Source organism: Psittacula echo (assembly GCF_963264785.1).
Source record: "Psittacula echo genome assembly, chromosome: 2".
NCBI lineage: Eukaryota > Metazoa > Chordata > Aves > Psittaciformes > Psittacidae > Psittacula > Psittacula echo.
This window is the reverse complement of record NC_137737.1, coordinates 25,862,623-25,885,143: the sequence shown is the minus strand read 5'-3', so window position 1 is coordinate 25,885,143 and position 22,521 is coordinate 25,862,623. Positions and strand designations below refer to the sequence as shown.

The 22,521-nt window shown below is 36.7% G+C and overlaps 1 protein-coding gene across 9 annotated transcripts in view; it reads right to left on the bottom strand.

Moving 5' to 3' along the window:
* ANO10 (anoctamin 10) overlaps positions 1–22,521 on the bottom strand; it is a 172,616-nt gene that overhangs the window by 128,566 nt on the left and 21,529 nt on the right. For 8 of the 9 annotated variants that reach the window (XM_080610991.1, XM_080610996.1, XM_080610998.1 and 5 more), the window contains one exon: positions 22,276–22,404. In XM_080610991.1, coding sequence (XP_080467117.1) covers positions 22,276–22,404 — 129 coding nt within the window. Of the gene's footprint in view, positions 1–9,994; positions 10,092–22,275; positions 22,405–22,521 lie in introns of those variants that run through there. The other variant, XM_080610997.1, reaches the window with a different exon arrangement.

Here is a 22,521-nt window from a genome sequence, read left to right as displayed (position 1 = left end):
AACATCCTGTCACTAGGGAAACATCTGTAGGCAGGAATGCAAATTATCACTTGCATCTGGGGAGGCATAAAATAAAAAAAATGTAAGCATTGCCTTTGTTCTTCAAAATATTTCCTAAAACTGCTTCCATAGTTCTGCTAGACTGAAAGAGTTTTGGGCTGTTGTTTCATATGGTCTTTATCTTGATTCAGTGTGTTTTGTAAAACCATCCAAAAATTATCTTTTATCAGAATTCAAACACATTGCTGGGTGGCATGATTCAGTGTGAGGTGTCCCTGCCCATGGCAGGGGGGTTGGAACTAGATGATCTTAAGGTCCTTTCCAACCCTAACTATTCTATGATTCTATGATTTTCCAGTTTAGTGCTGATCCAAACAGAAATCTCCACCTCCTAAACAATACTAAGGAATTTCTAAAACCCATCAAGTTCCTGAATACAGTTAAAATGCTAACACAGACAGATTTAAAGCTCTAGGAATAACAAGCAGAAACTGTTTTGAGTTCTGAGTACCTTATTAAATCAGCAGGGAGAAACAGCAACTTCCAAAACAACAGAATGCATATTGCTAGTGTAAATACTTGCCTAATCAAGAAATGACACCAACATGAGACAACATGTACACTCATACTACTAGAGTTATTTCAGCATAATTCCTTGCAGATATTTTTATTCTGGTACAAGAACAGATTATATCACCTTGGGGGCCTGTTAGAACTTTAGTTCATGCAATATACTGGTATAACTAATGCACCAAATAATTATACTGGTACCATTTTAATTTCCTCAGCCTAAAAGTCAGAAAAAAAACCCCAGGTCATCAAAAAGAAAAATGAAACAGCTGTCTAAATTTTGAGGAAACAGTATTTGTCCAAGCAAACTTTTTCTCTATCAAGATTCTTTTAGGCACTATAGACAGATGTAACATTTGGATTTATTCAATATTAAAAGCTATTTAAAAAGAATTAACAAACTTAATTCCACTTAACTATATATTTTTTACTCATCCTGCATTTCAAAGTTATTTTGGAGGCAACTAGCTGAAAGGAAAAATAACCCTCTACTGACCAAAGATTATGAACAACCATGTGCAGCGTAACATTACAAGCGAAGATAATGATATTGTATTCCTGGATGCACCCAGTAAAACCGTATAACATAAAACCAAGTGACTAACTTCTTGATACATACTCTAATTATCTAATGGGGATCACAGTTGTAAGTATATATGGTTATTCAGAAAGAACTAAAAGTATTCCAGGAAGGCAGAAGTCAGAGTTCCTCATACAAGAGAAACAGTTTAGGAACAATTCCTACCACAAGGTAACATATGAATATACACATTTACTGAAATACGTGAAGAGTCCCACTCAAAGCCTGACTCATTTTTTCATGCAGTAACATACCTTATTAGTCATCAATGTGAAATGACCGACTAGAACTTCAAAAACTTATCAAAAAATTTCCTTTGAATTATGCCTGTTCAGTACCCCCGGAAAGAACATGTTGCTATTGAGAATGTGTTAAGTATTTTTATTCTTTTAACCTTATTGCTGAGAAGTTCTGTGTTTGTGCAGGCAATCACCACTCAGCACAACAGTGTTAAATGCAGTGTTAAATGCACATTAATGGATGTGCATTATTCACATAGAAAATTTTAAGTACACACACAAAACTTTACAGAATCAACACATTCAGAAAACACGAGATGAAAGATACAGTTCAAAAAAGTACTGCCAATTTATATTTTAGGGCCTATTTATATTTTAACTCACATACAGACCATAAAATTATCTTGCCCATTATAAACTCCATTTTCATAATTAGCCCTGTCCCATAAAGAGGCTCTTCAATCCCATGTGCTATATTTTCACTTTGCTAACAGGCTGGAAACATACTACCTCTCCTTTTTATTAAACTTGGCTAATTAACCATCAGCTAGAAAATATACACATCTGTCTTACAGATGTTCTTTTGCACTTTAAACAAACTCTGGAATAATAACACTGTAATGCAACTGAGTTAATCAGAGTTTTAACATAATGTGCACAATTTTTAACAGCAAATAAAAGCTTATAAGTTTGAGAAAAATAACTTGAAAAAAAAAAAAATAGGAAATTGTATGAATTTTTTTTTTTTCTATTTTGTCCCCCACAAACATGATCCTGTTCTGTCTTTTCACAAACAGGCTTTTATCTATGTCAGCATCATCACAATACTGAAGTGGAACTACAGAATGCTTTAGTGATTGAGTATTGATTTGACCCAATATTTGGAATATTTTGTAATGAATGCACCATTCCACGTATATCATAGAATCATAGAATAGTTAGGGTTGGAAAGGACCTTAAGATCATCTAGTTCCAACTCCCCTACCATGGGCAGAGACACCTCACACTAAACCATGTCACTCAAGGCTCTGTCCAGCCTGGCCTTGAACACTGCCAGGGATGGAGCATTCACAACTTCCTTGGGCAACCCATTCCAGTGCCTCACCAACCTTACAGTAAAGATATATGTATCTATCTATATATTTCAAACTGCATCTCTAATAAATACATTGTCAAAGTGCTGCATTATGAAGATATGATGCAAATTACACAATGTTATATATGAAAGGGTACTGTAATAAATTATTTCCATCCAGCATCAAACTTCAACTCTCAGGATTAATTGAAAAGATACATCAGCTAGCTAAATTCACTAGCCTGCTTCTGTGCCGTAACTCCTGCAGCCATTAACATCATGCAAATTACTTGGATTATGCACTACATAGTGCCTCATTTGATAATAAATATACATTTTCCATTAATTCCAGCATTCTAACCTGCTCCAACTTTTTCTTGTAGTAATTTTCTGAGAGTACTGGGCTATTTTTAAGCCAGTTATTTCAAGATGACCATTACAGAATTTGAAACTTGTGGGCCCCCATCAATTTCATTTAAATAAGCAAATATATATATATATGATTTACAACGACTCCTTTTGACTGATATGGATATAGTAGTACTCTCAGGGTAGACAAAGAGGGATATTGCCTCTGTCAAAGGAGTAGAAATCATAAGTGGAAACATGCAGCTTGATCCAGAAAAAGAAATCTGCCTACAGACTTCTTGTTAGGGGAAAGGAGCCTGAGCTACGAGTCAATAATGTTGACCACCTTGGGCAGGGGTTCCATTCCATGGGAAGAAGATGGCATTAGCTACACTAAACTGACCAAATCCAAATAAGATATTTATACTTATTCCATTACATAAGTCAGATAAATGAGGAATTTCAATTCCTCATTTTCCTTCCACCAATACATAGACGAACACTTAGCTCTGCTAAAAACAACCTCATCTCTCAACTCCAGCTTCTGAACCCACAAATACCAAAATTCAATTTTGGTTTAAAACAATTTTAAGAATAAATATCATATCAATTGGTTAGTTTTGTGCAAAACAATAGAGAGATACTTATAGTGCACGTTCTCCTCTGCATGCACACAAGTGTATTGTAATTAATTATCAAACTTTGTGACTATCAAATTCACAGAGTGTCTACACTAATTCTTTTCTTTCAGTTAAACTTTAGTTGATTCAAGGTATCTCCAGCTAATATTCTACAATAAATAAGTTTTACCACGCAACATGGCAATTAACCAGGAAACAAAAACATCATGCAGAGACAAGAAAGACCAGTACCTTCATTTACAATGTGTGAATCCCTAAGGCAGGAAAACCAATCCTCAGATAAAAATAGATCAGCACATAGCCAGGACAGCTTCATGCACACTGAAGGCTTGACTGAGCACTCACCAAAAAAACTCCAGAAAACACACACACACAGAGTGGCAGAAGACACTATATAAAGTTAGGGAAGCATACATTTGGAAGTGCCTGCCAATGCTCTCTGGCAGGCACCAGGAAGCAATAAACCTGGGATGAAAAAGCACAAATATAAGAGAATCCTTTAAGCAAAGTATAACAACCCCCTCGTATCTCAGATACAAGAGAAGTCTTCAAAGAATGCCCAGCATTCAACATTAAAAAGGCCTCTCCTGTACAAAACAAAGACAGTGTTCTGCTACATGCCTTCATCGACAAGAGCTGAAACCTAGATTCAAATATGTACCACATTAAAAGATTTCCAGAAGTCAGAGGATGAAGATTTAGGCTACTAAGGGAACATCTTGCATCTGGTGGTGGGTCTGGACAGAATTTTAATTTGGGAACATGTACATATAACTGGCTAATAAAAATAAAACAATGTGTTAGAAATTCACACATAGATCAAGATTTTGCAAAACTATACTCATTAAGAGACACAAATCAGCAATGCTAAGTCAGTTCTGGATTTACTTTGCACTTAGAATAAAATCTTGGCATTCACATTTACAATACCAAATTTATACTTATTTTTGTTACTAATGTTTAAAATGTAAATGGTAAAAATTACGAACTGGCTACAGTATGGAGTTAATTTAGTTGTGTAAACTACAGTGTGTATTTCTGGAAAACGTTAGAAATTTAATATATACCTTAAAATGATGTCACATTATTAACTGATATGCAAATATATTTTAATAATTCCAACCAGAAGAGCTTTGATCTAGCCCTTTCTTTCGCCTATCCTTTCTACAGTTATGCACCTGATCTTCAGTATCTACAAAAAGCTTCTGAGTACTGAAATGACTCATGCACACATTTCATTTTGAACTTCTCTTTTTCAATTCCCTCTTTCTCCAGCTGAGCGCATGACATACTCTGTCTCTCTCCAGTTCATGGAAGCAAGGAGCATTAACTCAATATACAGTAGTGTCAGGAACTGTTGTGAGAATGAAAACCCCAACTAAACAGATTCTGGTTCTTCCTAAGCTTCTATTTCTGCAGACTGCAGCTGGTTTGGATTCTTATTCCTCCAGTTCTACCTTTTCTCCTGTAAGACACTACACCTTTCTGCTACTTTTCTTTTCTCTGACAAATACATAAGCTTTCACATGGGCAACTCCTTTCAGAAATCAGTTCAGACTCATAAACAATGGTGGCCAAACCTGTGGGATGCAAACTGGCAACAAGACAGAAGGATTCAGCATTTTATATCTTTTGGTGGATGCAATCAATCCCTGACTACCTCAAAATGCCGTGAGTCCCTAAAATACTCCACCATATGGAATTTCCAAAATCCAGCTTGTAATCAGAACCCAAACTGTCATTTAGATGGATGACCACTGACACACAGAATAACTGTTCTTTCCGTTTCCTCCAGCAGGATGGGATATTGGCTTCTCTGAATCTGTTTATTTCACAGCTATTTTGGACTGGTTTCAGAAAGAATGTTTATGTTGTAATACACTGTGAGTAGTTAGGGTCAAACCTGGTTTTTCCCCCCATCATCTTTAATACTGAAATGCTCAGAAACAGTTTACATTCCTTTACTCACTATTTGTAACTGTCTCTTCTGCTCCAAAAGACAATCACAAGCAGTGCGATAAACATACTGAGAGGTTATCTAGTTACAGTTTTCCTAAAACCCTGCGTATCCTCTGCCAGTGTGCAGCCATGTAATTCTAAAAGGGCTGATTTTGATCCTGCTTTGTAGTTTTGTTAAAGACATGGATAGTGCTTCACCTCTAATCTCATTAGTTTCTATTTCCACACTCTAAGTGGGACTTTAATGATGCTGCATTTCAAAAGATATTTTTGTTAGGCATTGAAATTTCACTTTGTGCTGAGATAAATGAAAAGATACAGTACTTGTTTCCTTTTCATAAATTCCAGTTGTCTAAAACAAGGTTTAGACACACGACCCAGCCCTGTACCCCATATTTACATTTTTACTTCTACCCTTCCCTCTAATAAGTCTACTGAACCTCTTTCAAACCAGGTCAGACTCTCATTATGCATGGCTACTGATACTAAATGCATGAATAGGTAACACATATTCAATACATGCTGGTCTTCAAATTATAAACACATCCCTTCTGAGCCATTTTAACCATGTCTCAGACAGACTTGCTCTTTACAAAAGTTGCTGAAATATTTCATAAAATGAAAGTACTGTCATTCTTTTTATCCAGAAAACTAGGCCAAACAAAAATGTCAGGGATGTAGGATTACTGTTCTTTATGCCACGTATTTGTATTCAGACTGGCTTTACTCCCAAGTAAAGTAGAACAGTACAGTTTCCACTAATAGCAGGAAAAATAAAAAAAAAAATAAAAAAAAAATCAGTATTTGTAATCACAGCAATTTGAGAATTTTAAGAATACTCACTCTCAGAATATATTAAAAACAGATGGATAATTCTCACTGATCTAAGTCTAAGAGAAGTGGCATTGCCAACAAGAAAGCAGAATCTGAACAAGCCAGCTTTGCATCAGTCAGCTCCAGAGATGATTCCACAGCTGCCACAGCAACAAGCAAAGGAGCCAGCCGAGAGATCAGAAAAGAAGCCAAAGAAGAGGTCAAGGCTTGGGAGCCAGAACTTGGCATCCAGGTCTTATAGCTGTCAGGGACACCCACGAGAGAAGTCACTGTTGTCTGCAGATTTTGGAAACAGTTGGAAAACAGGAAGAGGATTAAAATAAAAACCAAACCCAAATCTTTACATACAACTATGAAGAGCCACGTTAGTGCAGAAAGGTGATACACGCCACCATTTGCTTCGTCACAGCATTGCAATACCAAGCCACCACCCCGAATACAAAAACTATTGTCCACACCAAAATACTATTTTGTAGTGGTGTCAAACTTCCAAAGAGATGGTTTCTTTCAGAAAAGATGTATCACTGAACAAGACAGAAAACTAGACAACCAGTTTTTTTGTGTTTCAAAATACAAAATATGCCTTTTTTTTTCTTAAAGGGGATATTCTGTCAAACTTTCCTTTAAACTCCCCATTGTGTAATCACTACCAGCACCAACAAGAACTTTAACTATAGTCTATAGTATAACTAAGCTATAATCAATAGTTTTGTTGCCAAGTCATATGAACTTTTTATTAAAAAAGCAAAACAACTTATCTAGAGATCATTGAGAAAATATGAAGCTGCACTGTCTATATTAGAGATTGCATACTTGCTAACGACAGACAAAACTCAGAATATCAACTGCACATTTTAAGACTCATTGAATAGAATTTGCAGGATCTCTGAACAAAACAACAGAATCAAACCAACAACTCTAGTTTAGCAAAAATTAATTTTAAGTGCATATGCATGCAAAACCCCAAAGCTATTGGCAGTTTTCAGGTAAGCTATCTCCACAGATTCTGTGCTGGCAAGCCAAGCAACTGTCAAATAATATTTCAAAACAAAAGAGAGGCCAAAAGGTAAGTGGCCAAAAGAGATGTTATATTCTGCCATTACAACTCAGGCCTTATGAACAGGAAAGAGAGGATACTTGTACTGCTATTCTCATTGGCACTGTGAATGAGACACATTACATACTAAGCAGAGTTCCAAGGAAACATCTCACGTGCTAGTGTGGGCTGTAAAAGTTAATAAATATTCAGCTGTGATGAAAAGCAAAAGAAAAGTAGAAACCAAAACAATGCAACTGATGTCAAAAAAAAAAAAAAAATGCATGGCTCTGTCAAAGAGGTGCTTAAAGCACAGGGCAAATAAACAGCAAAACTCTAAAAAAATATAATGGGATATTTTATTTTCTCCAATCTTTTCTTACTCCTAATCAGCCTCTATATCTAGCTGCAAATTGAGATGCAGTCTCTTGTATTTTCTGAGTTTAGAAGAACTACCTAGTTCATATTATTCTTAACTTTGTAGTCCAATATCCATCTCCTCAATGTCACACTTCCATGTGTGGAGTTTTTCCTCTGTTTTTCTTGGACCACAGAAAGTTATCAGAAAGCTGTCGCAAGGCAACCTGCTCAAGCATACTTTTTCACTGCTACACAAATAAGCCCTCTAGTGGTAAAATAACCGTGATACTTACCATATGCAGAGTTTCTATGCCTCTCCTCTCCAGGATAACAGTTTTACTCTCATAATACCTCCTAACCAAAGTTGAGCCACTAATAGCCTATCTACATCCTCTTTTGAAAGCTAGTCATTGAAGATGACAAGCTTACTTTATCTGAAGTATGAGTGCGTAGCTCAGTTATTAAATTCAGGGATAAAGCCATAATAATCAACAGAGAACAGAACTATCAACAAATGCACAAAACTAACTTAACTTGTTATAGAATTCTCCACATTTTACAAACTTTTATAAATACTAATACACAAACTCCATCACACACTTAGCATTTCATGAAACTCTTTGATTACCAGAATCCTAAGTGAGTGCTTGTTCTTTCCATTCAAGCTACTCCACTTCCTTTCCCTTTTTTTAAGCACATTTATTCACTACTTTTAAATACTAGTCAGTGAATGGAACACAGAAACACGCCCAATTCTGACCTATGTTTGTAGACATGATTTGCATTATGACTGGCAAAATGTTGCCAATGCATTAGATATTTCACCTGTTAACAACTCAGCTTCAAACACTGCCAGACTTAACACTGTCAAATATTCCTCAATATCATGTCACCATCTTTTAATGAAAGACTAGCACGCTGACTAGTTTTAAAATAAAATTGCTGTATTTCAGATTAGCAAGTGTGGATAAAAACCTCCCATCCACATACCTGTCCTCTTTCTTCAAATGCAGCAATCCAGCGTATTGTTATTATATGAGCAATGGTCCAAAGGGATAATCATTCTCAAGTGGCACATATTTCAGCAGTTCTAATGAAAGAGAATTACCTGGTGTTTGGGCCAGATCAGAGCTTTCACTGACAGTACCCTGGTGCATCTGCAATCTCACATGCTGTTATAATGAAGGAGACTATGCTGGTAGTAGAGGTCATAAATCACTTTCCACAAAACACTGCTTATCTAAGAATACCTCAGAGTTGTTCTGTTCTGAGTAGAGGTGAGCATAGGAAAACTTGGCACACCATCAGCACACAGAATAGACCCTTATCATTTTGCCTGCCAGGAAGAATTAACAAGTAGGACTTCTTTGGAAACGCAAGTACCAACAAAACTATATCAACACAAAAAACAATTAACTTTTTGGCCTACATAAACCTTTTGTGTGTGATTTTTGCCTATTGTGCACATGTTTTAACACAGACATGCCCATGACTTGATATAACACTAATTGGTTATAATAGAACAGCAGCAGAGGATGAATAACATATTTTGGTATAATTTGCTCGATAGCTAGAAATCAATTTCTGAAAAATCAGTGTCTATTTCTGAAATTCCTTGCAAAAAATATTCAAAAATGAAACCAGAGTGCAGAAATTCAATGTAACCTCAAATGTGGGTTCAGAAGCTACAATAAATGTAACCACTCTGACAAGATTGACAGTAGTTGTGTCCCTCTCAAAACACTCTAAATCAAATAACTGAATAGGGAAGCACACAGCTGACTAAAAAGTCCTCTAAGAGTAATCATTAGCAACTGTCAAGCCAGAAGGACTATTCCATGTGGGCCTACAAAGACCTGTGGTGGATCAGACCCTGGTTCAACAATTTCAGTAGCGATTTTGCCAACTGAACAGGAAAATCTGCTTAAGAACTTAACATATGATATCAAGCAAGATAAAATCCAAGTGCTCTGAAGAGTGGGATTAGAACTCGGCAGTCCTGAAAAACTGGAGAAACTATCCTAATGAACAAGATGAGATTCACTAAAAACAACCAGCTACACACTGGAAGATGGATAGCACCAATTCACGGAAGACAAGATTCAGTACAAGGGTACTGCAGATAAGACAAAAAAACTTGACATGTTATAAAGAGCATCACATACAACAAAGGATGCACCTGAACTTCTTTTATGCTCAGAAGCAGTAAAACTTATGCATTTGTACCTGGTTTCAGGTATCGCCATTTTAAAAATAGAGACAATCCTGGTAAGATCCTGGAAGAAATCCTGGAAAACAAGTATTTTGAAACAACTTACCTGCAAAGATCTGAGTTCATGCAGTTCAGAAAATAGAAGACAGTTATATCATAGCAGTTGGAAAGTCATCTTGAAGGGAACAGTGATCAATTACTTTTCTGTAGTACAAGCAGTAGCCAGGTTAACCTGCGCTTCAGAGATTTTGGTTAAAAAATTTCTAACTACATGAACAGAAAGTTCATGAATATGTTACTTTGGAAGGCTGAAAACTTTCATGCCAGGAACCTCACATTTCCTGGGTTTGGTTACAATTATGTGATCCTGATTCAGAGCAGGGAGAGAAAAGTCAGACAAGCCAAATAAAGGCAGGGTCCACAAAACACTTTGAATCTACATTCCCCAATCAGCCAGACTGGGGCAGCTGTTACACTGCACTGCAGCTCCTCCACCTATGAACAGCCACCCATGTCTTTCCTGATAAATAGGAAAGCAGGAGCAGAGGGAGAACAACACATGAGTCCCGTCCTGACAAAGTCAATGTTTGCCTGAGGTAGACACCCAAACACTAGGTAGCCCTCTCAGGCTCTCCACAGTTTTGCCACTGATTTTCCAGATGTAGCTCATTATATTTCTCCTGCTTGGTCCTGCCATTTCCATAATTACACAGGAAATAATGCAGGACTACCAAATGCAACCAGTGTTAGAATAAACTAATACTTCAGTTTTTTCCAACAATTTCTTCAAGGCACATTAATAATTTATCTGTTACAAACTACCCCTAGCATAGCCATCTTCTTTTTTTAAAATGAAGCCTTTTAGAAGCTAGAACAAGAAAGTACTTGAATTCAGAAACTTTATTTGCTAAACTACAACAGTACGAGTTTAACCATTTCCTTCAATAAACTGTTTATTCCCACTTCACTATTTGCAACGGTTATGGACTTCTGAAACAAATACCCTGAGATGCAGATAAACTCAAGTGTCACAAACTATATATTTCAAATTTAATAAAAGTACTCTTCTATTTGATATCGGCTTATCTGTAATCCCTATCACATGCACACACACACATTTTATCTTACAACAAATCCTCTGACTAAAGCTAACCTTGATCAAACATATTATGGTTTATCAATTCTCAGCAGCTTCTAACTGTATTTCCTTTGTATTATTCATTGTAGAGATTCAGCTGATTATAGGCATGCTTAGAAATCTCCCAAGACTTCAAAAGGACTTTCAAGGTATTAGAACAGAAAGCAGTGGCATACCAGGCAGCTTGCATGCTGTCAGAGTTAATGAAAAATCCCTTTGAAAAATTACATTCCACTGATTTCTTCTGACCAGAAGGGTGAAGTTCTGGATTGACACTTCCTTCCAGTATAAGACAGAAATTCAGTGCAGCAAAACTAAAGTAATTAAGCCCCTCTTCTTTTGACATTTACTTTACAGCATGAGTCATGACCAGCTTTAGCCAGTCTTTAATAAAACGTTTTCACAGAGACTACATGAAAAAAATTAACTCTGTACTACAGCCTTTTAGTCAAGTATTGCATTTTCTTGCACAAGTTACAAAATCAGTTTTCACTTGTGTGCCAGGTGGTTCTCAACACTTAAACCAAAACAAAACAAGTACACAAACCCCAAAGAGATGTTCTGGGTTTTACGCTGCTTTGGAACTTTTTCTAAAATGGATCTGGAGGGGAAAAACTATAGCAACAAATTCAGGTAATTTTTAAGTAAAAGACTGTAGAACTCATACTGCAAGTTTCCAATAAATGACTACTAATTACATTTACAACATTGAGGAGGTGCGTAACAAAGTCAACAACATGAACACAAAAGTCAATTCAGAAGGCTTAACTCTCCAAACCAGAGTGTTAGAAGTTACTGCAAAGAAAATTTAGTAAAACCAAACTCTTCTGTCATTTTATAACTGGAAAACATGGACACAACAATATTACATCATGAAGACTCCCTCTGACAAGAGGTGTTTATATCTAAATCAACAATATGGAGTCTCCAACACATATGTGACTACCTTTCTCCTGCAATTTGTAGAGAGTTCTATTGATTTTTCTCCATCTCTTCGAACTGCAGCTGCAAACCCCACATCTTCTTTTTTTGGATTCCCTTACCTGCTCAGAGCCAATCATCTTCCACCTCAATCTTCTGAGGATACAGATGACATATTGGATTTATCCTTCAGTGCTACACAACAGTTTAAAACCCAACCAAACCAACCTTAGACAAAGAAGTTATATAAAACTTTGGAGACAGGAAGAACATCATAGTCCCTGAGAAGGAAGGCTTCTAGTAAGAACGATACAAAGAAATGCTACTGCAAACTGCATCACAGATATATGGAAATATGTTGGTCGATGAGAAACTTAACATGAGCTGGCTTCAGTGTGCACTCGCAGCCCAGAAAGCCAACTGTACCCTGGGCTGCATCAAAAGGAGCATGACCAGCAGGTCGAAGGAGGTGATCCTGCCCCTCTACTCGGCTCTGATGAGACCTCACTTGGAGTACTGTGTACAGTTCTGGCATCCTCAACATAAAAAGGACATGGAACTGTTGGAACAAGTCCAGAGGATGGCCACGAGGATGATCAGGGGACTGGAGCACCTCCCGTATGAAGATAGGCTGAGAAAGTTGGGGCTGTTCAGCCTGGAGAAGAGAAGGCTGCATGGAAACCTCATAGCCTTCCAGTATCTGAAGGCGGCCTATAAGGATGCTGGGGATGGACTCTTCATTAGGGACTGTTAGGGACTGTTAGTGACTGTAGTGACAAGGGGTAATGGGTTAAAACTTAAACAGGGGAAGTTTAGATTGGATATAAGGAGGAAGTTCTTTACTGTAAGGGTAGTGAGGCACTGGAATGGGTTGCCCAAGGAAGTTGTGAATGCTCCATTCCTGGCGGTGTTCAAGGCCAGGCTGGACAGAGCCTTGAGTGACATGGTTTAGTGTGAGGTGTCCCTGCCCATGGCAGGGGAGTTGGAACTAGGTGATCTTAAGGTCCTTTCTAACCCTAACTATTCTATGATTCTCTGATAAATATGGTATCTGAATCCTCTAGCTCTACCTATTCTCTAGGAAATCCCATTATTGAGGTATAATAAGCTGGCAGCTACAGATATCCCATTTGCAAAAAGTTATTTAAATAATTTCACTGAATAAACTAATATGTTATTTACAAAACAAAACAATTCAGTACCATGAAATCTAAGCCAATCTGGGAATGGTTGTGAAACCAGGAGGCTTTGAATGTTCATACTCTATCTTGTCATAAACAATTATTAATTTTAATCAAATGGAAGGTAAACAATGAATATTAATAGGTATTAGCTTGGCTTTTGTCTGGTTGTTCAATTTCCAACTGCCAGCGAAGAAGCTGTACATCCAGATCAGGCTTGAGCTGGAAATATATTTATACATTAAAGAAAACTTCTTTGTGACAAATATTAATCTAAGTGGGTTTTAAAGAGATCTTAAAGTCTGATTCTTCGACAGTTCTTTAAAATATCTTGTAATTCTCTCCAAAGAGCTGTTCTCTATTCATCTTCCCTTTTGAAGTTCTGTTGTTTTGGCAGCCTTGCACAACCCAAGAAGGAACAGAACAAACATTCTTCAGTCTTCTCCTGTCAACCTTTTTTCCAGGTTGACACTTCCGAAGCATTTATTAGGAATAAGGAACAAGCTCCCTTCCAGAAATAATGCCTGAAGTATCTGACCCACTCAACCTTCCTACTATATGCATGGTTTAGAAATGCAGTAGTATCTACTAGATAATGTTAAATTCATGAGGAATGACACAATCCCAGAAGGGACACCCATTTCTGCTCCTTACCAAAGGGACCCCAAAGTGAGCTAAAAAGCATTCAGGTCTTTCAGTTACCTAGCACCCAATACTTTTGTAGCTCGTACCATCACCTGGCTGACAGCAAGAATGGAGTACTCCGTTTTTACTATCATGGTTTCTACTAAGGCACCTCCTAGGTTTTCCTTGCCAATGAAAGGGCTTCCTGTGACACCAGCTTCTTAACTTCCACTACAATTTCCCAGCCGCACTGCCAGTATACAATACAGAATTAGAAGTCCTTACACAGAAAATACAACTGAAAAAAGAGCAAAGAAAAGCTAGAAAAAAACAAGGTAGAACCAATACATGATGATTAATTATTAAGCTAAGAGGGTATTAACATCAGTTGCTTAACTAGCTTTTTACTGTAAAATAATTCAAGTTCTTTTGAAAGAGTGGATACACCACTGCACAAAAGCAGTGCACGTTTCAATATCCAGCTCTGGCCAGCTCATTTTCAATAATGAGACAGGTCCTTAAAAAGGACCACAAATCACCAGATGCTGAGAATTAATTTTGAGGAAACATGACTAGGTTGTGGCTATACCAATACACTCTTCCCTTGGCCTCTGCTGCAGATAGACCCTTGATCTGACCTAGCTCAGCCATTCCTTTGCATCTATTCCTAGATCAATTGGATCAAAAAAAATGTTTAAAAATCCAACAGTAAAGCAGTATTTCATACACTAAGTCTGACCTTTATGAGCAAGACATGTATTTAAAGACAAAATTCATATTCTGAATTGTGTCACCCTACAGTACAGAATGAAAAATTGTTGTCAAAACACAATGCTTCAATTGGGTAGACACAGTAGTAAAATATAGCAACGCATTTCAGTTATCAGGGTTGAAAAACTCGCTTCAATACGGTGGTTTCTTGCTGTCCTACACATACTTAACACATTTCAATGTTTGTAACATCATTTGAACAGCACAATTCATTCACCTGTGTGAATATGTTTCAGCTTCCAACATTTGAGCAGCTGAGAAAAGAAGGGTTTGAGAAAAGAACAGAAAATAAGGAGGAACAAATTAAAGTTGCTCACAGATAGGAAAATGCAGAAATACTGTTTTAAATTCTGAGATTTTCAAAAAGCCATTGGACTATTTAAGACTAGATAGACGTTAATATGCATTTTCATTTCTGTACTAACAGACAGCTACAGAATACAACCAGCAAATACAAACTTGCAATTTTTGAATTCATTTTCATTCTGACAAGCTTTTGCCACAAGCCTTTGCCCTATCTTTACCATTCAAAGTGACCAAAATCTTCACCAAATCAGAATGACTATAACAAAATAACTAGTGGATTGCAATAAAAAAAGATCTGTGATAAATTTTGATTTTGGAAATAAACGTAATCCATATTAATGTGCAATCAGCAAAATCATAATTCTTTTAACCTCATTGATACGGTCCCAGGAGTCTGGCTCAGCGCAAGCATTTATAACATTATATACAAATCCATAAATCTTTCCCCCATCTGAAAGGTTAAAACTCTCACTGAAGTGAGAAAAAAAACCCTGAGAACAATCTGTTCCACTTCACTCATGCGAATAACTTAGCTAAAATATTTCATAACTTTATATTTAAACTAAACCTACGGTTACAGGAATCTTTTAGAAAGTGCAATGTGTATAAAATGCACAGAAACTGGAGTTCTTCCTTAAAATGCTGTTGAACAGTAAACTAAAGAATTCGTAAATTTTGTTAAGTCTTTATAGTACAGCAACCTTTAGAAACTTCCTCTAAGTGTTATACCAACTCTATCCAGGGTTTCAGCTTGAAATTAAAAGATCAAACTATTTTTATGACTCACAATTGCAAACCTAAGAATAAACCAAACAGCAGTGGCTTACCTGCCTAGCATAGAATATGAAATCAAAGCACTGTTTTGTACAATATTAAAAATTAAAACATACACATCAGATTTTTAAAGGACTTTCAGATATGATTTCTTATGTATACGTATACACATTACATGTTTGCAGCTGATGTAGAGGTATTCTTGAACAGAAAAAATACGTTAATTGCAATCGCCAGTGGATTAACCTTTTTTAACATTCAGATTCTGTGATACTGCAGAACTATTTTATGTATGTACACATCAATGAACCCAATAATTACGCAATTCATATAAAGTGCATTTTCCCATTTATCTTTCTATATTTTTCTGTTTTCATCACAAGTACAAGCATAGACAAGTCTCAGCTAGGATATGTTTCCCTAAAATAAACTATCTGATGAGTAGGCTTGCTAAGTATTTTCTTAAAAAGGAACTTACTTACTTACTTAAAGCTGTCAGTAGGTTTGTACCTTACCATGAAGCTATAAAAGATATGAGGGGATCAGCCCACATGAAAAGCGCTCCTTGTTTCTTTAAAAGTGGCACTGGCAACTTGTTAAACAGACATTTAAAACCTGGAGGGAGCCTCTCAGAGGGCCACCAAGACTACAGGGTTGAAGAAACTGACCTAAGAAGCAACGTTGAAGGAACTAGGATCTAATCATGGCCAATGACTAATGGGTAGTTTTTGAGAAGACAACTTGAAGGTTGCCCTTTTCACAAGGATACACAGTGAAAGGACAAGAGGCCATGAGCTACAAGCTGCTTTGGGGAGATTTTCTCTTGCCATAAGAAAAAACACAATTCTTTGCCATGAAAACAATTAAACAATGGAATGGGTTACCCAGAGAAGTGGTGGACTTCCCCTCACTACAGGTATTCATGTCTTAACTTAGCTTGACAAAGACATGGACAAACCAATCTAAGGTCCTGCTTTCAGTGGAAGGTTGGCCCAAATTATCTCCAAAGGTCCCTTACTACTCTCTGATTCGGTATGTGAAAATCTGCAGCTACTGCATTATAACATAGTACCTGTCAGAAACACTGAAATCATTTAGAAAAAAAAAAGAAAAAAAAAAAATCAGTTTATGCACAGCTGATTTGCTTCCATTTTGCAGTGTTTTAATGTTAATGTAATTACATATGTATGTATGCTCATGCAGCTTATTTTTCTGCATTTTTTTTTCCTACTATGTAAAGTTGGCCAATATGTAAGTGTACTTTGTATATCTGCTAAATTTAAAGAAATACGGGGAAAATACTTTAAGTTTGATGTAACAAGCCATCTAAAATTGCCTTTCCTCAGGAAGCGGATTCAAAAGATCTTCAACTGCACTTAGAATACAATGCTTACTGATTCTGAAATTTATCTAGAAAGCAAAGTATCATGATGCCTAGAACCTTCTCATCTATTGAAATCCAAACTGCTCAACTCTGGTAGCATTTCTCAGTTTCTCTGCCACAGAATTTCAGAAACAACTGCTGATCTGAGTCTCAGGACCATTACATTAAGAGTGCTCAACAAAAGCTTGAAGTGCTTCTACTGTACATCAGGAGGCCTTTGATGAAGAAATACACTAAATAAAATGGAACTCCAGATAAAAGTAGAGGTACCAAGCAACTTTCAACCACTTTGATTTTTGATCTGCTAACGCTTTTAAACATAACACCACTAACTTTTCAGATTTATTAACAAGCTATGATTCCTGCTTTTCAGCTTTTAATAAAGGGACTGTCAGCTCCCCCTCACCAAGGAAAAAGCTTAAAGAAAGGGTTACTTCCCCTTATTCCACTCCATATGCCTTACAGAACTGACTTTTAAATATATATATATTTTTATCAAGCTCATGAAGATCTATTTCAAATCCTCATGAAGACTCCACAAAATCAAATCCACACAGCCCAACTGTTTAATAAGCCATGTTTATTACAAATATATTAATCTTGTCCTTACGCTAAGGTCCTCATTTTCATCTATACCAGAACCGATTACATTCTTCCCAAAATCATACTTGTAGGCTGTAAGGTCAGTTTTCATACTACAGCTATCGTAAGGGCCCTCCGTTATTACTTAGTATTTCCAAGCTAACCCCCAAGTGCCTCAATGCGAGGTAAAACATCTACACTAAGTGCAGCTCTGCATAAAATCTATCCATTAGTTTACTACCTTTGAATGCTGGCTATGCAGGTTACTTTTGGAGATTAGGATACACTCCTGTTAGCCTGTACTTTACAACTACTGATTCAAAATACCCCTACTAAACAACAATGTGTTGTTTCAAAAGAATCACTACTAAGAACTGTACATACAATTGATTTCTTGGACTCAACTTACAGAGGAATCCTGAAATGGATTTAATCTGCATTCTTTGAATTTATGAGAGTCTACATTAAGAAGAAACAGTTTTGTTCCTGATGACCCTTTGCTAACAATTTAAAAAAAAAAAAAAAATAAAAAAGCACTGCAGAACTAAGGTTACACCTTGTTTTAACCCACTCCCCAGCTATTCACCAAATTAAGAGTAATTCCCGCTTTTTATTCAAATCAGCATAAGAAGTCAGAGGCGATTTGGAACAGTTCCACATAAGCACAGACGCTTGCTTGGAATATCCTACTTTGCACCTGTGGTTCATACCACAAGTATGTGTCTACAGTAAAGCCTGAAGTACTAAACACACTATAGGATATAACTGTTTTAAAATTATGTTAATAAGGACTGTTTCCTGCTTTAAGGACATTCACCTACTTCTTTTTGTTTCAAAACTGCACTTGCTACACTCAGTCAGCACCCATCCATAAGTAAAAGAGGGCAGCTTCATGATTCTGCTCCTGGTTCAAATCATGTTGCCATGGAAGCAGATGTTGGACTGATAAAAATAGCTCAGCTGTTCATAACCAAAAATCACTGGTTTAATACTTTAAAATAATTGTTAAATATTATTTTGATGCTTCCCATTATTTACCATGAAATACTTGTTATTCTATTTAGTTAGCATTTACTTCGCTCACACAATAAGTATTCCCACCAAAAGTGTAGACAGCAGTAGAGTTAGTGCTGTTAATAAAAAAAAAAAAAAAAACAAAAAACAACAAACACCAAAACCATTATTTTGCATAAAGCTGGAGGGGCTGAGTGCAGAAAGCTTACGAGAGTATCATGTACAGTTCTTCATTATGACTTATGTCAAAAGTTGTCATATAAACACGAGTCCATTTGAAGAGCATCAGTATTATTATTACAAAATGCTATTTTTTTTGTTGAAAAATAAAACCCCATCAGGATATTGCTAATACCCATGCTCAGCCTTGGTAAGAACAGTGCTTCTTTTGTTTAGCTTTGCATCAAATAGATATATAAATGTCCACTGGAGTCTCAATTACTTAAACCTGATAAAAACATCTAACGGCAGCTAAGATTTAATTCAGTTACCCTATCAATTGAACATGTGAAAGCATATGTAGCCTCCTAAAAGAAATTTCTTGTGTTCCTTAACATTTTCACACTGCCTACCAAACTGCTGTCAAAACAGCATGAACACACCATAATGTTCTCATCTTCACCTGCAGTAAACATCAGAAAGTAAAGTAACTCACCTGTACCATGTGTTTCTGAATCTCTGCTAAGCAATCTAAAATGCTTTTCTGTCAACACCCTGACACATCCAACACAACTTTTTTCCTACCTTGACACTAACATACTTTAGACACACCAGGCCTGTCCTAGAGGTTTAAAGAGAGATATTCTGCTCCTGAATTTTTCTTTACAACTGAAATGCACAGTTTAATCATTAACAAATTTAGCAGGGGTACATGGGAATACTGCCACTATGTGAGATTTGTACTCCTCTTGTAGTTCAGGCATCTTCCTGTAGATGAAGTAATACTTACAGGAGAAAGACTCAGCAATACAGAAGTCCCACATATTTAATCCAGCACAAACCTACAGCATTACTGTGTGTCTTCCACACACCGCTGCTTTCCCCCTGCTCTCTTTCAGTAGTGAACTGGGTCAGACAGCTTCTCCCAGATCAGCTTCCTAATCCGATTCATCATGCACCAGATAAAAAAAAAGTGCCAGTGTAACAGATAAGAAAGGAATAAATGCCCAAGAAGCAAGGCAAAAATAGCCCCATCTCTTTAAGCTGCCATAAATCCATACTTCTGCTGTTCATAGCCCCACAGCATCTAGTAATTCTCCCTTCCTTCTACCTTTTTAAAGTCAATGTTTTAACCTGAAATATGTACAATATAACTACTGTTGAAAAAATATTTTCTGTAACTGAGAACATGTTTAACTGTCAACACAAATGGAAACTGCCTTCAAGAGGAATGAAATCATATTTGTTGCGTTCATCTTCATACACTTTTTTTAAATAAAATTTCTATGTAAAATGTGTTTCACTTTGGAGAACTCTTCTGGACTCCAGAAGCTTTGTAACTTGTGTTTCAAAACTTCTTGCAAGATTGTACAACCTGAGCTATTCACTGACACTTCAAAGAAGCCAACTAAACCCACACCCATGAACGTCTTAAATATTGTTTAAAATGTATTGAAAGACTGTCCTTTATGAGACTGCAGAAGTTTTAAACTTGACATTAAGCAGTTTTGGAATTGTTTATAACCAACAACACTCCTAAAAAAATCACATGGTTTGTTATGCTGCAGAAAAGTATTATATGACTCATATGTTGGTTTTGTGTCTTTGCTTTTTCTCAGATAATAAATAGTTTGTAGTAACACAAAACAAACAAAAATCAGAGCAGCATACTTAAAAGTATCCTGCATGTTGGATACTTGTGATTAAAACTGGTTTTTAAATATTCCTTTTCTGACCAGCGCATTATGTCATTATGGTTGTTCAGGGGTTTTTTTTTAACTAAGAAAAGCAGTAACAGAAAACTTGACTTTTCTACATGCAAAATGGTTGCCTTTCCTCTCTTTTGGCTCATCTACCATTAGCCTCCAACAGTCTCTTCTTACAATGCTCATTACAAATCAGTGGTCATTACCAAAATTGCTCCTGTGTACAAAACAAAATAGTCCTATCTCTTTAAGCTGCCATTAGTCCATACTGCTTACATTTAGTGATACAGTTTTCATAATACAATCTCTCTGGATATATTGTCCAGTAATGAACTACAGCATTATGCTTGAACTGCCAAATAAGTTTTATATTAAAATACCTCACTAAGGTTAATGTAAATCTTCACACATGCATAACAGAATACATCAGGGGGGTCTGCAGACTCAAACTTCAGTAAATCAGTTGACATTATTCATATTTAGGAGTTAACTCTGCAAACACTAAGATATGGTAAAAAACCCTTAAAGCAAGCTCATACTTTACTGCATAATGCTTAACACCTATAAAAACAACACAGTATGTGCACCTGCTGCACCTCTGTAAGGTAATGCACCTTAGTAACTACACACAGAGAAACCAGATGTTTTGCCACAGGAAAAGTAATCGAGTTCCTAAAAGCCAAAATAGTGCAATGATGAAAGTCAAGGCAATGAAATACAAGAAATCTCTGAAAGAAAGTACCTAAGGGCAGAGTCCTACAATCTCAATTATACAAAATGAACAGCAATCCCTCTCCTTGTCTGAAAATGAATGACACTCAAGTGTTTACTACACAAAATTATTAAAAAATGAAACCCAAATGCTGTTACAATCACTAGTATTTATAGTCATCATACACACTTGTTTTGGATAAGCCTTACAGGAAACATCCATAAAGATTATGTAGGAGGTTTTCATAGGATATGCTGGGATCACAAACTGAGCAGAAAAATAACTAGCTGTCCTGGGCTCAGCAGCAGCAGGCATTTTTCTCCTTCTCAGTAGCTGGCAGTGCTGTGGTTTTGACTTTCAGCTTGGGAACAACACTGATAACACCGATGTTTTTAGTTGTTTGTAAGTAGTGTTTACTCTGACCAAGGACTTTCTGAGTCTCATGCTCTGGCAGGGAGGAGGGGAAGCCAGGAAGAAGGAGAGACAGGACACCTGACCCAAACTAGGCAAAGAGGTATTCCATACCACAGCACACCATGCCCAGTATATAAACTGGGGACAGTTACTCAGAAGGGCTAGATCACTGCTCGGGTCAGGCTGGGTATCAGTCAGCGCACGGTGAGCAGTTGTATTCTCTTCCCTTGTTATTTCCCTTATCATTATTATTATTGGTGGTAGCAGCAGTAGTGGTTTGTGTTATACCTTAGTTACTGGACTGTTCTTATCTCAACCTGTGGGAGTTACATCCTTTCGATTCTCCTCCCCATCCCCGCGGGAGTGGGGGGAGGAAGGCGGAGAGTGAGTGAGTGGCTGCACGGTTCTGAGTTACCAGCTGGGCTTAAATCATGACACCACTTCATAAAAATGTGGTTATTTTGCTTCTTGAAATAGCACTATTAAATTCTTGAAATACACGAAGCAACAAATACAGGGCATCTTGCGAATGTATGGAGAAGTATGGCAACAACATTCACAGCACATGAAAACATAGAAAGGAATCAAAAAGCAAGAGCTTTAAACACTACTTTGATAGGAAAATCTTAATTTCCTTTTAATATAAGGTTGGGGAGGAGTCTACTTCCGGGTATAATTTCCACTGTTTATATTTTATGCTACTAAAGCACATACAGGGTTTGAAGGCAGACTTACCTCTACCAATGCCACAGTCAGAATATGTTCCATTTTTGAGTCTGGGAAAAGGGCATTCACTTGTGGAGACATTCCAATCAGTACACAATTAGTAACAACGGATATTACACTCATAGTTTCAAAAGCCAGCTGAAATAAAACACAAATATATTTATTCTTACGACATTATCTCTAATTTACCAGCCTTCAAATTGTTCTGGACAGCACCTCTCTCTTTGTTAAATCTTCAGAAGTTTCATTATTTGA